This window comes from Sceloporus occidentalis, unplaced genomic scaffold (genome assembly GCF_023333645.1).
Source record: "Sceloporus occidentalis isolate IW3139 unplaced genomic scaffold, rSceOcc1.0.p SCAF_1, whole genome shotgun sequence".
Taxonomy (NCBI): Eukaryota; Metazoa; Chordata; class Lepidosauria; order Squamata; family Phrynosomatidae; genus Sceloporus; species Sceloporus occidentalis.
The window spans coordinates 31759803-31781700 of NW_028316981.1; the positions used below are offsets into that span (position 1 = coordinate 31759803).

General features: G+C 41.2%; 1 protein-coding gene across 4 annotated transcripts in view; it reads right to left on the minus strand.

Moving 5' to 3' along the window:
* Positions 1-348: 348 nt before the first annotated feature.
* The window catches only part of LOC149321292 (prickle-like protein 2), a 364893-nt gene continuing 343343 nt past the window's right edge, over positions 349-21898 (minus strand). For all 4 annotated transcript variants that reach the window (XM_089519000.1, XM_089519003.1, XM_089519001.1 and 1 more), the window contains one exon: positions 349-3194. In XM_089519000.1, the coding sequence (XP_089375126.1) occupies positions 2326-3194 (869 nt within the window). In that variant the 3' untranslated portion in view covers positions 349-2325. The remainder of the gene's footprint in view (positions 3195-21898) is intronic.

The following is a 21898-nucleotide window of genomic DNA, read 5'->3' on the forward strand; positions in this document are numbered from 1 at the left end:
ATTTGTTGTGCCTGTGAGGTGCACATGGGAATCCAAAGAGCTTCCCAGCTTCCTTATTAGTGTGGGAAGCTTTGTGTACAATATTCCCTTTGTGCTGAAATGCCCTTGGGATTGTGCTGTTGTGAGAGTTCCATGTGCATACTAAGCAGGTACGTGGTGTGTATGCATGCGCATGCTGCATGCAAGTAAACATGAAGCATGTTTTAAGGAAATAAAATATAGATATCTTAATGGAATCAAAAGTGCACAGAGCTCAGTGTGGAAACACACAAAACCAGTTTTCTATGTTTTCAGTGCAATCTGAAAAAGACATTCATTTTATAAATCATGTTTTTCTTTTTTCCTTCTTTATTTTTTTGGGCAAAATCATAGTTATCACATTCTCCTTATGCACAAAAAACATTCCTAACTGTGCTATGGATACATCCGTACCAGCAATTTTTTTCCGTGCCGTTGTATTTCAATAAGCAACAGTGTCTGTTCCCCCAGGATACACACATATTGTTCCAAAGCCTGACCGCAGCAGAGCTGGATCATGTCCAATGTTACTGTTTCTTGGGTCCAACTGAAGAGTCAGGACCTCTGCACCTTTTTAAAAAAATCCCATCCACATCAATTTGCATTTTGTCATCTATTCCAATGGAGTTTTTCCTAATAGATTCCTCCAAACTCTTGAGAGAACCATACACAGGTGTTGTAAGTTGGCAAGTTCCTACCTAGCTGGAGACTACTGACACCCAATTTGCAGCCCTATAAGTAAAAAAAAGTACAACCGAAACAAAATAATTTTCTTCTTTCCCACTGTCTCATCTGGAAACAATATAGAACATATCTTGATGTCCCAGTTGTTTAAAGCATACAGAGAAAAAGAGAGAGAGAGAGAGAGGGAAAAAAAACTCACATCGACCATAGCACACAATACACTTTGAGTCCTATGTATATAACTACCCATGTTGAAGCTTTTGTTGCTTTGTTCTACTTCCAAAGAATAGGCTCCATTCTACCCTGAGGACAAACCCTTCAAACTGCCTTTGTAATGGGTTTGAAGTATTTATCTCCCACGGGTAGACTTTATGTCTGATATGATTAGGATGTATTCATTTCATTATGAATTTCAGAAGAAGGCAGTGTTGAAGTTACCTCTCAGTAATGAATAGCAGTTAACAAATGCCAGGAAACTAGAGCACCAGAAAACAATTCTATACTCAAAACAAGTTCATGCTGACACCACATGACTGTACCACTTACAATTGTTTTGGCTTACCCCCCCAAAAGTAGTTGAAATTTTAGTGATTTTGGCCCTCTCTAAAGAGATGTAAACCTTCCTCTCACATCTTTAACCTGTATAAAACTTTGTGCTTAATCCAACTGCCAATCCCTACTAGCGCAGACCAATTGATTCAATGGGATTTACATAAGTGTTGACTTACCATTCAGTAATCAATCTAATAGGTCTACTCTACTTGGGAATAGCAAATTGATTTAGGCATATAGAAAAGGGGAAAAATTTGCTTTCATTTCATTTCAGTGATAGATGCCTGTATTTGTTTTATAGAGTAACATAAAATGAAGGTGTTAGTAGAATCCAAAAGCACCCTGTAGCTTCCTCAAGAGCTAATTAATTTTTATAAGGGCTTTTTTTGTTTTAAGCAGGTGCAAAAAGAAAAGGCTTGCTGATCCAGAATTTTTTTGATGGCAAATAAAATAAAACATAAAATAAAACAAAACGAAACAAAAAGGTTCTGAAGCTCTGGCCAAAAAGTATGACAAATGTGCATTGCTTTCCCAGTGACTCCTTAGGTATAAACATTCCTCAGATATTACAAAATACAAAAATATTTTCTTCAAAGTCTCATTTACTTTTGCATTTTCACAACAATCATGGAAATAACTTAGGTTTCCTTTCAATCTGGCTGAAGAATGGTAAAAGAAAATGATGAAAATGGAAAGCAAAAAAGAAGAGAGAGAATAAACTAGTAGCTAACTGCTGGTTATAGAAAACAATGGCAACTAAAAACAAATGGGTGAGCTGGGTATTATGTGGGTGGTGGGTGAACTGGGTATTATGTAGGAAGGAGATAAACTTTTAACTATTACATGCTAAAATAAATTTGATCCCTCCCCTCTTGTCCCCCCAATAAAATGTGCAAAATATATTCACCATGCCAACAATTAAGACTATTTATAGATCTTTTGTCTGTGACCTTCTTACAGATCCTTGCTTGCCATGATGTTTCGTTACAATAAAAAGCGCTTTATGACCTACAACAGTGCAAGTTGATGAAGTAATTACATTCTCCAACACTGTGCTTGGGTAAAACATGGTTATGCTATTATACAGTTTTTGCTCTTTTGTCTTTTGCGGCTGTGTAATTGTCCTCGACCACCTAGAGTGGAAGACTTAGGCATGCTGTATGAACCGTATTTGTGAAGGAGGTCTTCGCCGGCAACATACTGGAGACGGCTGGGTTGAGGGATCGGCTCCCCAAGGAAATAGCCTTCATTGTCAGATTCAGAGGAAGAGGAACATGTAGAACACCAATCATATTCAGCAAAGTAGGGTCCCCATCGCTCACTAAAGTGGTTTTGCAAAGCAAGGTCTGACACAGTCCTTGGGCACTGACCATAGAGATTTCTTCGTGTACCTTGCTCTACATTTTCCCTACAACCTCTCTGTTGCAAGAACTGATCGTAATCCTCTCGAGCTCGTAGAGAGGGCCTCTCTTTCAACTTATAGCTCTGCTCACTGGTGAGGTGTAGGGCATTGTCTGAGCGGGAGCGCCTTGACCGCCGAGGCCTATGGGGGCGGTAACGTCGATCATCATCTCGGAGATTAGTTCGCCTGGGAGTTCGCTCACTCATGGGGGGATGTCTGGCGCCTTCTTGTGCAGCCAATTTGTTCCCTGGCATTCCCCCATCATAGTCAAAGCTCTGGTGCATCCTTCCACGGGATGGTGTGTCTCTGTAACCAATCGGATTGGCGAGATCATGAAGGTTGGCTTCCATATCCTGGTACTGTTGAACAGATAATAAGCTACGAACAGACTCTGCACTTCTGAACTGGATGGATGAATTTAGTGTTCCCATATTACTCATCTTCTCTGACACATTCATTCCAGAATCTTTACTTAGGTCAGGCATGGAAAAACGAGAGAGATGCTCTTGGCGCTTGGCGCCACCATCTGCAGAGAGCCCTTTTGGGAAAAATAAGAAAAAAGAGAAAAGAATTAAATATATTTCATGGCATTCTCAGTTCATTTCTTAAATACGTAGTGGCCTATAGACATCATGTTGGGGGACTGCAGTGGGACTAGGGCTCTAATTTCTGTCCCTGATTGCCAGCATGAACTGCCAAAAAGTGTCAAAAAACAAAATAAAATGTAAAAAAGGAATGGCAAGAAGCCCAATGCTGGTTTTGAAAGGGCCATAGTAATGTTAAAATACTGCCAGTTTTCTTGAAATCTATTTAAAAAGTTAATCTGCCATTCCAAGATACACAATTCACCCTTACTGGGGTGCAAGAGGTTGGTGGGGGGGAGGCACATATACTGCCCCAGCATCACTTTTTGCCCACCTCTAGTTCACAAAAATACTTCAAATCAATTTAGTAGTTTCTCTCTCCAATGACATTCACTATGATGTGACCATGTAAAATTACCTGGTATTTTAAAGAAATGATTGATGAGAAAGATTTCCTCTTTCACCATTTCAGACTACAACCCCCATCACCCATGACCACTGCCCATGCTGACTGGTGCTGATGGAAGCTATAGTACAAAAGACTTGCGGGGATCCAAGTTGGGGAAGGCTGACTTTGATGGTCCAGACAACTGTGGGCAGTAAGATGTGTCTGTGGCTTTTAAACGATGTTTATCCATGAGCTCCCTCCCAAGGCCCCTGCACTGCTCTAACCCAGCTGCCCTTGGATATCTGCTGGGAAGGGCAGGGGGCCTTCTCTACTTGGCCATAAAAAAGAGATGGCAGCCTCTTATTACATTTCCCCTGGCTGATGTCAGAGTAACTGTGGGTGCATCTACACCATACAAATAATGCAGTCTGACACCACTTTAACTGAAATGGATCCACCTGACAAAATTCTGAGATTTGTCATTTTGTGAGGCACCAGCATGCTTTAGCAGAGGATGCTAAAAACCATGCAAAACTACAAATCCCAGGACTCCAAAGGACAGAGCTGCAGCACTTAAAGTGGTGTCATACTGCATCATTTTTACAGTGTTGATTCACCCTGTATCTCATTTCTGCTATCTGCTAGCCTCCTCATGTCATTTCCTCCCATATATGTGCACCAACTTCAAAGATGAAGTTGCTAAATCCAACACAAATTTTCACAGAAGAGTGAAAATTAGAAATGTGAATATAATTTGAAAGTTTGAAATTTCCTCCCAAAATTTTATTTCATGGAAATGGGAAGAAAACTCTTACTAAAGTAATATTGTTATATCTCCTTTTTCTCAGTATTTGAGAGCTTAGAAGCTGAACACTACTACAGAATTTTTTTCAGAAATGAAGCTTTGTGACAGTATGAAGTGGAGGACCCCTGAATGAAATGGAGACCTGACACAACTAGACTTACCACAGGCCAACTACCATATTGTGTTAGCAAAAATATTTCTTACATTTATTGTACACATGTCAACACACACGCATGCAATATAGACCATGACATCTTTCCATGAGTGAATTCCAGAATGTCAGAAAAGAGTGTCAAAAATTCATATGTCACTTGAAAGAGTATGAGTAAAAAAGTTTCCTCAATTTAGTTTTAGCTCACGTAGATGCAGAAATTTTCCAGTCAGGTATGAAGTAAGAAGAACTGTAAGATTTACAGGAGGAAGAACAGAGGAGGTTGTAGTAACAATAGCCAGTTTTTCAAATGTCAGGTTTTGCTACATCTGAATCTTTTATTAGCTGTTAGCAATGTTTAACAATGCATGTGGAGCTAAACTCGAAAGTATAATCCCAACATACAATAATCATGGGTCTTTCCCATTAAACACTGATAAATTTCCATTGCAGCAATGTGAGATCAAAACTCTCCTGTATCTGATGTCTGGCTCTGGTCATATCCAATGTTTTCTTTCTCATACTACACTGGGGGCGGGGGGGGGGAGAGATTGATTTGTAGTTGGAAGAAAAGAGAAAAGAAGAAAGCAACTTAGTCTTTTCAGTTGCTTAAGCTGTAAAATATGAAAGTTGTTCCAAGAGATCTGTTACAGAAGATGTCAATGTCCCTCTGTTGAATCATATCAAAATGGTACATTTAATGGTGAAAGGCTGACCCAGAATAAGTACTGAAAATGTAACACTGTAGGTCTGACTCTGGACCACGGAAAGGTATGCTGACCTATCACAAATATTGATTCAGGACATTGTCAGGAGAAGTGTAAGGTTCTGCCCTGTGCTTCCCGACTGACCTTTAAAAGGTTCACTTGTCTGCCTAAATATGGAGATATAGATCCGGAGAAAGGTTACCCACTAACTTTACTGCAGCTCAATATATGAAATGTTCCATTGCCCATTCAGGTTCTCCCTAGAAAAAGCCAATTCATGATTATGAAACATGACTCCAGAAATGATCCACACACTAGAAAGAGCTTTTTGTTTTATAATAGGGGTATAAATATTAATTAGGCATTGTTTGGGTCATTAAAAATAGGGCTGTCAACTGAGAATGTTTAGCTGGTTAAGTATTTGGCTTTTAACTGATTTGATTTGCATATATTATGGTCTGTGACATCTCAATAAAAGTGCTTTTTAGAAAGAATCCTGAAATGACATGATTGCTTTTCTTCATTTTGTAATAACAACATTTAAAAAAAATAAAAATAAAACATCTTGTCATTCACTGTTATGAGCACTGGCTTCCAACTTTCTAGCTTTAGGAAACCATGCTACACAAATCTGTTTTGTTGAGGGACTCCTGTTTGTCTACCAGGAATTTCTAATATGTAGCACAGGATTCTGGGGTAGGAATCCAGTTCGCACTAGACAGTGGCTTCCCATCCATTGTGCGTCTTGACATAAATTGTGGTGGTTGTTGTTGATCTCGGCCCATGATGACCCTGTGGATGAGACATCTTCAAGACTCCCTGTCCTCCACTGCTCTGCTTAGGTCCTGCAAGCCTATACCTGTGACCTCCTTAATAGAGTCTATCCATCTAGCATGCAGTCTTCCTCTCTTTCTACTTCCCTCTACCTTTCCTAGCATTATTGTATTTTCCCCAGTGAATCAAGCCTTCTCATGATGTGTCCAAAGTATGACAGCCTCAGTTGTATCATCTTGGCTTCCATGGAGACTTCTGGCTTGATCTGTTCTAGGATCCATCTGTTTGTCTTCTTGGCTGTCCATGGAGTCCTCAGCATTCTTCTCCAGTACCACATTGCAAATGAATTGATTTTCTTTCTGTCTTCTTTCTTTACTGTCCAGCCCTCACATCCATACATGGTAACAGGGAATACAATAGCTTGCACGATTCTAACTTTTGTGCTCAGTTGTGCATCTTTTGGATCTTTTCTAGTTCTTTCATACCTGCCCTCCCCATTCTTAATCTTCTTCTGAGTTCCTGGCTGCAGCCCCTGTTTCTATCAATGTTTGATCCTAGGTATGAGAACTCATTTTACTATTGCTATTTCTTCATTGTCTGGGTTGAATAGATTCTCCATGGTCATTATTTTGGTTTCCTTAATGTTCAACAGTAAGCCTTCCTTTGCACTTTCTTCCTTGATCTTCCTTAGTAGCTATTCCAGGCCTGTGAGGTTTTCTGCTAGTATTATGGTGTCATCTGCGTATCTTAGATTGTTGCTATTCTTTCTTCCTATTTTTTACCCTGCTTCTTCTGTGTCCAAGCCTGCTTTTTTTACATAAGTATATCAGTGTAAATACTCTAAATATATAAATAAATACTCCCAAAGTCCTTCTCAGGAGCACCATCTACAGGGAACATAAACAGTGGCAGGCAAGGGGTCCTTAGTAGAAGCCTGTCTTTCATTTTGAATGTCTTCTCCCCCCCCACACACACAAAACAACAACCAACAAACCTCCTGACAAATTTCTAAAACTGCAGGAAAAGAGATTCCACCTCAACATTAGGAGGAACTTCCCGACTGTGAGGGCTGTTTGACAGTGGAACAAACTCCCTCGGAGAGTAGTGGAGTCTCCTTCCTTAGAGGTCTTTAAACAGAGGCTGGATGGCCATCTTTTGGGGATGCTTTGATTGAGATTTCCTGCATGGCAGAATGGGGTTGGACTGGATGGCCCTTGCGGTCTCTTCAAACTCTATGATTCTAAAGAAGTGGAGGTTCCCTCAAACAGAGCATGAAAACCACAACCTTAGTTTTAATTTAAATAAAACCAAGGCATTGACATTATTTTCATTACCTCTGTTAAAAGCAATAATGTTGTTCCCTTTGTAGATTACAAAATGGTAGATTACAAACTGGTAGATTACTAGCTGGTGATTTCTGAGTCATCAAAAGCTGACAAGACAATTGCAGTATTTCCCTGATCAGTTGGTATTATTCAGTGGTTATTCACATCAGAGACAAGAGCTATAGGCAGTTTGTTCAATACATCATGAGAGCTGAAGACGTTCAAGAAACAGCTGATGTAGTTTTTAATATCTTGCTCATTTTGGAATATAAACAGTATCTCTTCCACAAAAGTAGTGGTTTTGTCTAACTAGAAGGTTTTCAAAATGTAGTTGACTTGATTCCACTGACTCATCGACTGAAGCCTGTAGCAATCCCTCCCCACTCTCCAACCATACATCTATTTTTTTCCCATTTAGAAGGAATTATTACATGAGTTTCAAACTAGTTATGGATGCTATTGAATGGTCACCACTGTTTATTTTTAGGCTATCTTTTAAAAACTTCAGAGAGATGTAACTGGGGTGATACATTTCCTCTACCACCCAACTGCTACTCCTTCCATGGCTTCTCCCTGTGGAATGAGATGGCTGCATGGAATGGAGGTCAAACTGAGCACAAGCCTGCTGCCAGGCATTTTAAAGGTCAGTGGTTATTGCCTTTAAATTACAAATTCTCTGGCTCCTGCTAGAAACAGATTGCTAGTCTGAGAATTCTTTATGTTCTCTTAGACTGAAATAAGAAGTAACAAAAAACATCAGGCAACAACAGAAAATGGTCAACATCATGTCAATTTCCTCTTTTTTCCCTCTGGATAAAGGCAAGTTATCAAAGGAAAGGAAAGGATGCAGCTCAGTGTGCTTGCATGAAGTGAAAAGCATTTAGCTGGTGGCCAAGAGCAGATAATATGGGGTCAGGCAGATGAATCGAGTCAGAATGGTGTAGCAGTTTCACTGTTGGACTATGACTCTGGAGAACAGGGTTTGAATCCCTGCTTGGCCACGCAAATCTACTGAGTGATCTCGGGCAAGTCACAGTCTCTGGGCTTCCAGGGAAGACAATGGCAAACCTCCTCTGACTGAATTTTGCCAAGAAAACCCCATAATAAGTTCACCTTAGGGTCACAATAAGTCAGAAATATCTTGGGGGTGGTTCCCACTTGCGATTTACAATGCTTTAAAATACACCGGTATCAGTTAAATCGATTCAAAATAACCCTGGTCTTATCCCGCGTTCCGAATCACTTTTTTTCTTCGTTCTCATTTACCAATCGATTCGCTTTAAGTGATCCGCTTTCGTTCCTATTCAAATAAAACGGTGTATATATAAATCGGTTTTAGCCTTATTTCGTTCCCACTCACCATTTTGGGGCTGTCAATCAAAGCAACGTCATCGTAATATCACTTTTAAATTTCGCGGTTTGTTATAAAAGAACCAATGAGGAGGCGCTTAAAGTGCCTATGAGTCCTGCAATTATAGGTGGGGAAGGATGGTTGAGGGAGAGAAAACTGCCCAAAGCACTTTTGCTGCCTTGGAAGAAAGACCCCAGGCTGGGGGAGGCTTCTGGCAAAGCAAATTTGGGGAGCCCAAGCTGTTTCCAGAGAAACTATGGGGATGGGTTTTGCAGGACAGCATCCTCTCTTGATGTCTCCCAAGACAGCCAGGGAGAATCCCTTCAGAGAGCCCAGAGATCAATGGGAGAGGCTTCTGGCAAAGCGAATTTGGGGAGCCCAAGCTGTTTCCAGAGAAACTATGGGGATGGGTTTTGCAGGACAGCATCCCCTCTTCATGTCTCCCAAGACAGCCAGGGAGAATCCCTTCAGAGAGCCCAGAGATCAATGAAGGAGGCTGCTGGAAAACCAGGGAGGGAGCACTCTTCCCAAAGATTCTCTTTCCAGGGTTGGAGGAGAAGGCAGATTCTGTTTGAGAAAGAGAGGGAGAAAGGCTCTATTCCCCGCCCCCCCATTGATCAGAGCCCTTCCCTGCCTGGGCGAGATCAGAGCCCAAGCAGGCAGGGAATGCCTCTTCGAGAGGAGGCTTCCCTTCCTGCCTCTCCTCCGTTAGAAATGGGCTCTTCCCACACAGAGGGGAGGTTGCAATCCACCGGGGGAAGCCTTGTAGTCCTTTGGCAGATGCAGGCGCTTGAGCAGTCGGGACTTCAGGCGCTTAAAGCGCTGAAGAGATTAAGAGCCTGTAAACCATTAAAATAAATAAAAAAAATCCTTATCTCTTATTGAAAGACCACAGCGGACAAAGGGGTGAGGGAAGCAAAAATGGCGACAGCCACAACGGATGGGGACAGAAAGGGCGACTCCCTGCCAAGCCAGCCCATCGCGCTCCGCTCCTCCCATCCAGCTAACCCGATTTCAAAGGCTGTCGTTCCTATTTAAATGCTCCGGTTCCTATCCCGATTCAAGGAAAAAAATGTAGATTTGACCCTTCTATTTTTTTAACCCGTGTTAAATGACGATAACATGGATTAAATAATAAACCGCTTTACGAATCGATTTTATGTGGGAACGATTGCGGGTTACTCTAGAACTGATCTAGAGTTAATTCGGTTTCCAATAGGAACGCCTCACCTTGGATTCGATTTGAATCCCGGCGTATCAACCAGTGGGAACCACCCCATGATGGCACACAACAACAACAGATAGACAAATGGGCATTGTATTCAGGGGCTTTTGGTTTCACAGGACATTCCCCCCTCCGACGAAGGAGAAACACATAACACAATAGCAGTGTTTCCCATATCACTGCCATGGGGGAAAGGAGGAGCAACTTGACCTGAGTCTATCAGCTCTGTGTTCTTCCTCACATCCAGTTCCAATCCCAGCCATCAACCAAGCATACCTCCTTGGAAAGCAATGCAGACAGTCAGTCTGCTCACTCATTAGCTCTTCCTGTCTTCTCCCTCCCTTGGAGTTCTGGAGGAAAATCAGTTATGTGAAAAGTTCCCCTAGAGCTGCAAGTCAAACAGCCCTGACAGCAATGCTTAGAAGTATTAATTTGTTAGTGAAGGACATGACAAAGAAGAAAGCAGAGTGCCCATTCCTAAATGTGTACTGGGATATACTCAGAACTGGGTCAATGTTCTTCTTTGCTGCCAGAAACCAACTTTCTGCTCCCCCTTGCCCCCATCCCATGAAACAGACACTTGGGATTCTCTGATTACTAGAGGGCTGGATTTGTTTCTGGCAGTGCTGTGAAACGCCTAGGCTGTCAGGATGACAGAGCTCAGAAACTATTTCAATTAGAATAGAATCCCTTCTTTTCTCTAACAACCCCCCCCCCCCCAAATGCCTTCAAAATCAAACACAGAATGTTTATTTTGGCACTTGGTCTTTTCAGCTTTTGTCTTTTTCCAACAAGCTTTCTGAATAAACTTATTTGCAAGTCTTTGTCATTTATGCTGAATCCAAGACATGTAACGCTGTCTGCAATTCCAATTTATAGATTCCATGAACTATGTAAAGGAGGGTTACTGGGGGGAGGGGAGATAATGCAGTTGTATGTGTTTCTGCAAATGTGGTTTTCTAGATACTGTTTTTTAGCAAATGCTAATAATCATAAGATCTCAGGGTGACAAGACCCTTTGGTTTCTCATTCCTAATAAGGAGCCATGGAATGGTGAGAACTCTTTAACTTGGAGGGGCATTTGGGAGGAGGGCAATATCTCTTTAGACCACAACCAGAATATACAGAGTAAAAACCATCCCTCTGTCTGGAGTGGGACAATGATTTTTACAGTACTGGGCACACACTGTTTTGCAGTGCTGAAACCACATCAGGTCAGCATTAAAGATAAACTGTGGTATCTTATGGTTCCTGCTGTTGGCTTCTTTCCCAAAAAAATACTATGGAGTTTATCACATGGGGACCTTATGTACCTCCATCCCAATAATGATTAAAGGGGCCACATCCTGCAAAAGCGTGCAAATACGTGAAAGATTTTCACATGCAAAACACAATAACACTTTAGAGGCTAATTACTAAAGCGAGAAAGAGGGTAGAATGTGCATTTGGTTTTAACACAGATACATGTAAATCCCGTTAATGGTTTAGGAATCACATTTTTGTAAATGTACGCAGAAGAATTAGTTGCATCACCAAAAGTCATCAGAGCACACATGGCAGCAAACAAAATCACCCAGAGAAATAAACAATTTTATTTACCCAAGTTTATTTATAAAAATATACTGTACTGTTCTTTACTTTCCCAGAAATGATATTCAACCTGAGTAAAAATAACAAAACATTATCCAAAAGGTAGGAAAGTTTTTAAAAAAGCATAAAAGGCTGCTTTTCTCTCAGCAACTGGGCACAACAAAGCAGCACCGGACGTAAACTCACCCTAAAGAACCATGGAAAATCTGGCAACAAAAGTACAAAAACTGAGTATCCCGTGAATGAACCGCAAACAGATTTCGCACTAGAGCAATTGCGCAACAAAAGCGATATTGCGAATGAAATGGAAATGAATTCACAATATTTTCCTGAAAACGACTAATTGCTGTTTCATGTCTCTTTCTGGTCAGATTCATAGTGGTTTGTGCACAATTTCGTGTGAAAATTAATTGCGCAATTGCACCTAATAAGCTGGATAATCATAGGTTCTTACCCTTTTAAACTTCCAAATTTCCCTGTATGATAAACTCCTATGAGAACCTGAAGCAAAAGACGATGGACTTTACACAGTTCAAAATTCTATTTTCTCTAGTTTCAAAACAAGCGGTTAGAAAAGAAAATCTTCATTCCACCCATTTTGCCAATGGATGGTTCTTAGAGGAATGGGAGTGCCACAACATCTGATTGTCCTGATGCGTAACCAGTACTCAGGACAAGAGGCTGACTTGAGAACAGAATACAAAGAAACAGAGTGATTCTCAGTCAGCAAAGGGGTTAGGCAAGCCTGCATACTATCACCATATTTATTCAACCTGTAAGCAGAAAACATGTTACACACAGCAGGCTTAGATTTAAAGGAAAGAAGAGTGAAGACTGGAGGAAGAAACATTAACAATCTAGGGAGTTTATTACACTGGGAAAAAAGATGGAAGTATAGTGGGATGCTCCTGTCAATATTGCACAATTTGGCAAAGATTATCACATGATGTTACAAATATCCCACAATTTTCCCATGAATAAAGAGGAATTATAGTGCTGCTTTTTATTCACAGGATTTCCCCATGAATAAAAAGTGGTTCTATAGTTCCTCTTTATTCATGGGATAATCACGAGATATTTGTGACGTCATGTGATAACTTTTGCCAACTTGCGTGATACTGACGGGAGCATCCTGCTATGCTCTCGTCTTTTTTCCAGTGTGATAAACTCCAAATGACACCATAGTACTAGCAGAAACCAACATGGACCTGGAGCAATTACTGAAAAAGGTTAAGGAGGAAAGCACCAAGGAAGGCTTAATGCTGAACATTAAGAAAACAAATGACTACAAATGATCCTCAAAATTCCTAGCTAATGACAAAACTGAATTAGTTAAACAGTTCCTATACCTTGGATCAAATATTGGCCAGAATGGAGATTGCAGTCAAGAAATCAGAAGAAGGCTAGGACTGGGAAGGGCAGCTATGAAAGTAGTGGACAAGATCCTAAAGTGCAAAGACATAATTCTAAACATTGAAGTGATGATAGTCCAAGCCACTGTATTCCCCACAGATGTGACAGCTGGACAGTGAAGAAAGCAGATAGAAAGAAAATCAACTAATTTGAGATGCACTGGAGAAGAGTGTTGAGGATACTGTTGATGGCTGAGAAGACAAACAAATAGATTGTAGAATAGATCAAGCCTGAACATTCCCTGGGAACCAGGATGACTAAATTCAGGCTGTTGTACTTTGACCACATCATGGGAAGGCACAACTCATTAGAAAAAAACTATAATGCTGGGAAATGTACAAGGAGGTAGAAAGAAAGAAAGAAAGAAAGAAAGAAAGAAAGAAAGAAAGATGGTTAGCCTCAATCAGGGAGGACATGGGCCTGAGCCTGCATGACCTGAGCAGATCAGTGGAGGATAGGGGTTCTTGGAGATGTTTCATCCACAGGGTTGCCATGAGTTGAGGTTGACTTGAAGGCAGTTTACTTAACAAAACTATTAGATGCTTCAATCCAGATATAGTGCTGTTTGTTGTTATGCACTTTCAAAGTTGAATCTGACTTGTGGTGATCCTATCATAGAGTTTTCTTGGCAAGATTTATTTAGTGGAGGTTTGTAATTGTTTTCCTCTTAAGCTGAGAGACTGTTATTTGCCCAAGGTCACCCAGTGGGTATCTGTGGCTGAGTGAAGATCCAAACCTTGGCCTCCCACATTCTGAGTCCCACATTCAAACCACTATATCATATTCTTTTCTATACGTCCACAAATTCCTATAGAACAGGAATTGTGAGATTTACCCTGGCTGCACTAGTAATACTTCATTTCATGTATCAGGAAGGGTGTGATGTGCTAGAGCAGGGGTAGGCAACCTGCGGCCCGCGGGCCGGATGTGGCCCGGCAAGGCCTTGGGACTGGCCCCAGCCTGGTCCTGCCGCCGATTGCCGCTGGGGCCTTTGGCCTCTTGCGTGAGGGGGCATGGTGGGGCAATTGTCTATAGAAGCCTCAGAAACATGCATTTATCTTAACATTTTTTAAAAAAATCAGCAATTTTTTATTAAAAAGTGTCCTCCATTTGAAATTTTTATCCTATATTTGTCCTGGTTTATTTATTTATTTATTTATTTATTTATTTTTAATTATTTACTTATTTATTTTTTGGCTTTGGCCCCCCAGTTGTCTGAGGGACAGCAACCCGGCCCCCGGCTCAAAAAAGTTGCCTACCCCCATGCTAGAGTATCTTAATTTTGGATCTAAGTGGGCTGCTTAAGAGAGAGGTATCAAATCTACAGATTCCCCCATACCTGATGTTGGAAAATAGGCCAGGGAAGGATGAATGCTTGAGACGAGGGACCTGGGAATGCAACATTCTAAGGATTTGCACACGGATACTAACACTGAATGCAAGGACTGGTTAAGGGCAACTAGATCTGGTACCTTTGGAGAGTTCTCTGGTGAAGCCTAGATAGACTGTTAAGTACAAGCAAGGCAATAGCAATATAGCTCAGAGGCTTGAGATTAAGGACCACAATGGGAGGATATTCCTAATCTAACTGTTCTTTTGGTGGACAAAAGAAAGAGAAGGAGAGTAACTTAAGGCAGGTTGAGATATGCACTTTGGAGGAGAGGAAGTCGGGTTCCTTATAGCAATAGCAAGTACATTTCTATACCACTTATCAGTGCACTTAAGCACTCCCTAAGCAGTTTACAAAGTATAAGCTAATTGCCCCCAACAATCTGGGTACTCATTTTAGCAACTTTGGAAGGATGCAAGCCTGAGTCAAGCTTGAGCCCTTTCGCTGGTATTGAACTCACAACCTTATGGTTTGTGAGTGAGTGGCTGCAGTACAGGCATTTAACCACTGCCCCACCAGGGAGCCACCAGGGCTTCCTTCCAAAAGCAACTCTGGAATGTTCCAAACATAGCTGCACAGGCACAAGACCCATTTTTTTGTTTAAGTCACAGGGGCCCACAAAGATAAAGTGGTCTATAGCTTGCCCAACTTGATGTGGGGTTAATACCCAGCAGGGTTCTTATTTCAGCGTGGGATAATAGGTCCTTGAGTAAAGTATTTCATTGTACAAGCTGAACATCTCACAACAACAGAACACCCAACGTTATCTAATATTACTAAAAGGAGTTAATGCACTAGTTTTATTATTTTAAAGTGTGCACGCACACACACACACATACACACACACATATACTGGCACACACCCTTTGCCAGCTGTGACCTGACTTTTGAACTTTATTGCAACAAATATTAACTTTTCAAACATGATCTTGTGTCACAATCTTAAGTTAGAAGCCTGCTGGAAAAGGTGCTTTTTGAAATATGAAGATCTAAAAATATCTGATGACATAGAACTTTGTCCTTTCTGAAGAAAATGTACTTTTGATTTCCCTCTTGAAATGCTGACTTGGCACAGCAACTTCACATTTATTTTCAAGTCAGTTTTGGCAAAGAGAAAAGCTTTTGGCTGGTTTATGTGTGTTGACTGAATGGATTATGTCATTAGTGCCTTCACAGGGAGGTGAACCTTAGGGCTAGTGGTCTGAAAAGCACAGAGGCAGAGATCCTAACATGTTGTAAGACATCTATTCAATTAAACACTCTTCTTTCTACTAAGCAATTGATTCAATTTAAATGGTTTTGCATTGGGCTGACAGTGCATTTTAAAAATACTTTAATGAGAGAGAATTACAGTGTCCATTTAAAATGGTCAATCCACTGATAACAAGACACTTGTAGTTCTATGCATAGTGCTTCACTAAAAAATGGCAATGACTCCTGCTTTTGTCTTAATACAGTCTGTCCTCACCTTACGTGGGAGATCTGTTCCGGATCCCTCCGCGTAAGGTGAATTCCACCTATGCTCGAGCCCCATTGGAAACAATGGGGCTCGTGTGTGGCGGCGCGCCGCCCCTTCCGCCCCACATGCACCCCGCGGCTTGAGCGCGTATGCTCAAGGCCGCGTATGGCGCAGGCACGCTGTATCCTAAATTGACTACCTCATACCAGTGGCAGATAAAAAATTTGTTGGGATATTTCTGGGCCCAGCATTTATGTTATTAAAAACAACAACAGCAACAACAACAACAACAACAGGAATCTGGAAACACTGTTTATAGAGGTTCAGTAATAATGCTGCAGAGGGTCTGCACTGTATGTCTAGTTCTCTCCAACAAAAGCTTAATTGGGAGATGGGGGCTAACATAGCTCATTCTCATGCACGAGGGTTAGTACAGAAAACCTGCTTTGAATTAAATGATGCCTCTCCTCAGTTGTGGATGTAAATATGCAGTACTGCCCTCCTTCCTCCCAACCTCTGACATGCTAGTCCTATCTCTGTCATTTTGCTATTCTCAAAGGGCAGTAACACTGGAATGCATCCGCTATGCATGGATGGATTTCACAGGGCTGATTTCCTAAATAAAATCCAACAATTAACATACAACCTAGATCTACACTAGGCTTTTTAAACCTCATTGTCCTGCCCAGCTGTTCTGGAATACTGCAATTGGGTCAGGTTTGTTGGGTAGAATGGACAAGGATGCACTCACTCTTCTCCATGGATTACAGGAATCAGCAAAAGTGTCTTTAGATCTGATCCAAAGTGTTCTTCCATTTTTGTTTTCGAGCACATTTTCAGAAACATACCAGAATCAAACCAGGCTTCCCCAAACCCAATACCAAACAACAACACAGAACAAAACTGCACACAACCAAGGTTATCTTTCATTGTCAGCCCCAATGGTTTAAAACTGATATTCAATCAATTAATTAGCAAAAGCCTTCCTTAATTCTTTTACACATGACACTGATTAAAGGAAGCATCGCTACTTGAACCCTGCAATACACAATGCAGACAGGAACTTTCAGCTTCCATTTTTCAAATGCAATCTTTAAGGGTGAAGATCCATCAAACACAGAGGATGGAAAGCCTGCAGTCGACTCATGCCCTGCAGTCATTAAAAATGATTTCTTAAATCTACACATATCAAAGTTCCAAAAAGAATTCTCAGACTTATGGTGTGTTTTTCCCAAGGGATCTCTTCTTGCCAGTACTAGAAAGCAGACTTACATCACAATAGAGAGAGCAAGAACTCAGATGTTCACAAGGACTACCATTTAACAACAGAGGAGAAGATATGTCACAGCTCACTTGAAAACAGCTCCTTAATGCCTGGGAGATCATAATCATAGATCCTTGTTCTGGAACTGACCTGCTGATATCTCATATATTACAGTTCTGTATTACAGCCTTATAAACAGTAAATCTATACTTACTATACTTCTGGGACATATTTGAGGTTGGCACATATCTGACACTTATATTTGGCATTGTAGGTTGTGTTTTCACTGCCAGCCTACCCTATGCCTCAGTTCAGAACAGCCATCAGTGGTTGCCAAAGAAAACTAGGAACTGTAATGATCACAAAGGGGCTTTCTTACAGAACTTGAAATTGATGAACTACATGTACCATTCTCATACCACTTTCTTTCTTTCTTTCTTTCTTATGCTTATGAGAACAAAAGGACAGGGTTTTTTGTTCTTTAATATTAATAGCAATGTGTTTTGTTTTTCAGAATAACAAGTAACATCTACTCATTATTTCAAAAACATTGGTTTTTTAAACATTCATTCTGGGAAATTTGGGACATTTGTCAATATTTATTTACAGTAAGTGTTTTCATGAATGCTTGTTGGATACTTATTTTCTTTTGTCTCTCCCCCCCCCCCCCCACCTTTTAGCATCATAAAGATGGGAATACTGACTAAGGCTACAACAAGGCTATTACAAATCCCTTCCCAGTACTTCACCCATACAAAAACTTATAGAATTCCTTTAACTTGGTCTAGTCCCAGATCACCCACTGTTACCAAAAAGCCCACTAGTAGAAAGTTAATAGCTATCTCTTGCTTCAGCTCCCAGCAGGTGACATTCAGTGGAATATATATATAAATTCCATTGGTAAACTATCTGCCATTAATTTGCCACCTTGAGTCCTTGTTGGAGGAGAAGGTGGGTGTAAAACGGGCCTTAGTATCCACTAGGGGTTAGCTCTAACACTATGGATATTAAAATCTGGATGGTTTGCTTTTGGAAATTTATATATATATTTAATATTTTCAAACCACAGGTAGTTGGATCCATGCACAAGGAATCCTTGTATAATTAAACAAAGAGAGTAAAGTAACAATGCTATTAGTCTAATCTCTTTAAAAGCCAACTAAAGTAGTAGCCATTACCATATCTCATGACAGCAAGTCTCCTAAATTCACAATCAATTGTGTCAAAAATGTCAGTACAGCTTTAGTCTCCCTTATTTGAAATGCTTGGGACCAGAAATGTTTTGGATTTCTGATTCTGGAATATCTGTATTTGCACATATGTACTCAATGAAATATCTTGGAGATGGAAACCAAGTAGAATCATAAAATTAATTTACGCTTCGCTTATACCTTATACACAAAGCCCCCAAACAATGCTACTGTGCTTTGATCAGGAGTCACCTGGAATATTGTTTTTAGTTCTGGGCACCACAATATCAAAAATTATATTGACAGTCTGAAATGTGTCTAGAGGAGGGTGACCAAGGTAATAAAAGTTCTAGAAACCAGCCTTTAACTTTGAGAAGATTGAGAAGTGACATGATAGCTGTCTTTAAATATCTGGATGTCATTTAAAATATGGAATGAGCTTGTTTTCTGCTGCTCCAGAAACTAGAATGTGGACTAATGGATTCAAATTACAAGCAAAGAGGAAGAACTTCTTGACTGTAAGAGCTGCCTGAGAGTGGATTGGACTACCTCAGAGTGTGGTGAACTCATCTTTAGATAAGCCCTTTATATAAGGCTGGGTAGCCTTCTTTCAGGAGTGCTTTAGCTGCATACTTCTTCAGGTTGTGGCTTGTTTTCACCAGAGCATTGGTCCATTTCAGAACAAACTTGGAATTTCCAGAAACGAGCAAACAAGCAAACAAAAAACTGATGTAAATGAAAGGAGGCTAGGGTTGCCATGTCCCGCCCCGCCCCCTGGCGGGACATCCTGCTTTTTTACAGGTGGAGGTGCCCCGTCCCGGTTTCTTCCTGGACCCGGGATTGCCCTGGGTCTGCTGCCGCCACTGGTGCCAGTGGCAGCTGCGCTGGCCGTTGCGCACGGTGTTTACACCGCTACCAAGGTTGCTGCCGCCGCCACAGCCTTTGCACCAGCCAGCAGCTTCCTGTAGCCCTGCGCACACCTGCAGGGCCACGCGCAGGGCTAAATAGGAGTTTCTCCTCCTGGGGCTGGCTGGCCAATGGCTGCTGGCAGGGGGCGGGCTGTTGGAGCTCCAGTCTGCCCCCATTGGCCAGCCAGCCTCCAGAGGAGGAGCTCCTCCTCTAGTCCCCATGTGGGCCAACCCAGGCCCGGCGAGGGTGCAGGGGCCAGCAGAGGAGGAGGAGGAGGGGGGAGGAAGGAGGATGAAGAGGTAGTAGGAGGAGGAAGGCGGAGGAGGAGGAAGGAAGGAGGAGGAGGAGATAGTAGGAGGAGGAAGAAGAAGGAGGAAGAGTAGCAGGAGGAGGAAGAGGAAGATGGAGGAAGAGTAGCAGGAGGAGAAAGAAGAAGAGGGAGGAGGAGTAGCAGGAGGAGGAAGAAGAAGAGTAGCAGGAGGAGGAGGAGGAGTTCCATTCCATTTGTACAGGTCTGCTTTGTTTTAACAATGAAAGTGGTGATGATGACGATATCAGTCAGTTTCTGAGACATGCACTCACTCTTTCTGAAGGCGAGACAGTGTGACTTTCCAAAGTGCATTTCTATGTATTTTCGGTGCTTTTAATGGTAAAAGGTCTGCTTTAACAATGATGATGATGATGATGATGATGATGATATCAGCCAGCTTCTGAGGCACGGCCAACGTAAGTTGCTCTGATTTTTACTAACTCATGCGCAGTGAAGAAAAACCAAAGTCCCTTGACCAAGTACACACTTCTGAGAAGTATAGTTGGTGCAAGACACCTGAAACCGAGGCCAAATCCACTTCTTGTTAAACCACCTTGACATGTTCAATATGCATAGCCATGTTCACCCATGTTCAGTGTGAAACCCAAAGAGTTTGGTTATGCAGTAAGCCTCTGAAATATGCAAGAGGCCATGTTAAAATAAAGCTATGTTCAATGCTGAAATGTGCTGTTTGGAATGGAGGGGGGTGGTTTGGCCAGAAAGGGAAGTACATTTTTGCCATCTGTGTAGGAATAATGCCAAAATGTCCTCCATTTTGATCATGCCTAAAAAACACGCATTTATATTAATATTTTTTAAAAATAATCAATTTTTTGTGTGTCATCCACTTTAAAAAGAGGTGTCCTACATTTGAAAATGTTGTCCTACATTTGTCCTGGTTTGGAGGTCCTGCCTTATGGCAACCCTAAAGGAGGCAGATGTAAACAAGGAAGATTCAGAGAAAAGGTGGAAGGAATTCTGAGAATTAGAGAGAAGGAGAGAGGGAGGCAGCTGAGTCAACCTTGTTCTTGAGTCCAGCTTCCATGTTTATGACATGATTCAAATTATTTCAAGGTATGTAACATGGAACCTTTTCTATGTAACATGGTAAGTCTATTTTGAGTGGAAGATGTGCATGAGAATGCGAGAAGAAGATTGGAGTAAGAGAAGAAGAGGAAGAGGTAAGAGTGAGGTTTAAAAAATGAAGATGGTGAGGAGTAGAGGAGGGAAAGAGCAGAAAGAAGAGGGAGGGAGTAGAGAGAAGAGAGGGAGTAGCAAGAAGTAATGGAAAGTGGAAACAAACTATGATGAATGAAGAGAAGGAGAGGTGATATGAGGAGGGAACGAGAAGATGTGCACTATGGTTATGATCTGTATTGGAAAGAATGTATAAATTATAAAGAGATGAAGGAAGAAGCTCAAGAATACTGGAGGAGACAAAGAAATTACTAGCAAATATGAACTAGAGTAACTTGATGTTATGATGGTAGGATGTTTGATGCTATTGCAAATGATGTTTTATGAATGTTAATGTGGTATTTTTAATAGTTTGTTAGTTTTGTATATTTGTTGAATAAAGACACTTTCAAAAAAGTATGACTACTCGAAAGTTGAAAAAAATGCAACTGGAATAAAAGGAGCCTGTTTACCAAACACTCTAGGAGATGAGTGGTAATATAACTTCCACTTCTGTCTTGTAGCCATGTACATGAGGCAGACAAGTGTTTGTGCAGGTTTCTGCAACTCAACCCACATGAGGGTATGGGATGGGAGAAGCACCATAGTTCAGCCTAAGGAGGATGGGAGAAGACCACCATGCAGAACACACTTAACATTATTATATGTGATTTTAAGGAAGCTTGTTTAATTACATATGTACTCGCGGTTTTACTTACTTTGTATTTGATATAATGTGCAATTGTATTTGATGTTATGTGTATTTGATGGTCTTGTGAACCACTTTGATCACTACGGAAAAGCGGTATACAAATAAAGTTTTTATTATATTTATTTTATTATTATAAGCTAGAACAGTGATGGAGAACCTTTTACAGACCGAGTGCCCAAACTGCAACCCGGACCCCACTTATTTATTGCAAAGTGCCATGTCCCTCTGGCTTTCTAGTAAGAAACTCTGTGCTAAGGCAATAGCATGTGTGCCTACAGAGAGGGCTCTGAGTGCCACCTCTGGCACGCGTGCCATAGGTTCGCCATCACTGAGCAAGAACAACAGATTCATAGAGATGTTTTCAACTGATTTTGGGAGCTAAGCAGGATTGAGACTAGCTCATCCTTGGACAGCTCCAAATAGGGCTGGAAAAGAATACTTTTTGAAACCCTGGCAAGCAATGGCTGCCAGTCCCAGCAGACGACATTGAGCAAGATAGATCAATGATCTGACTAGACT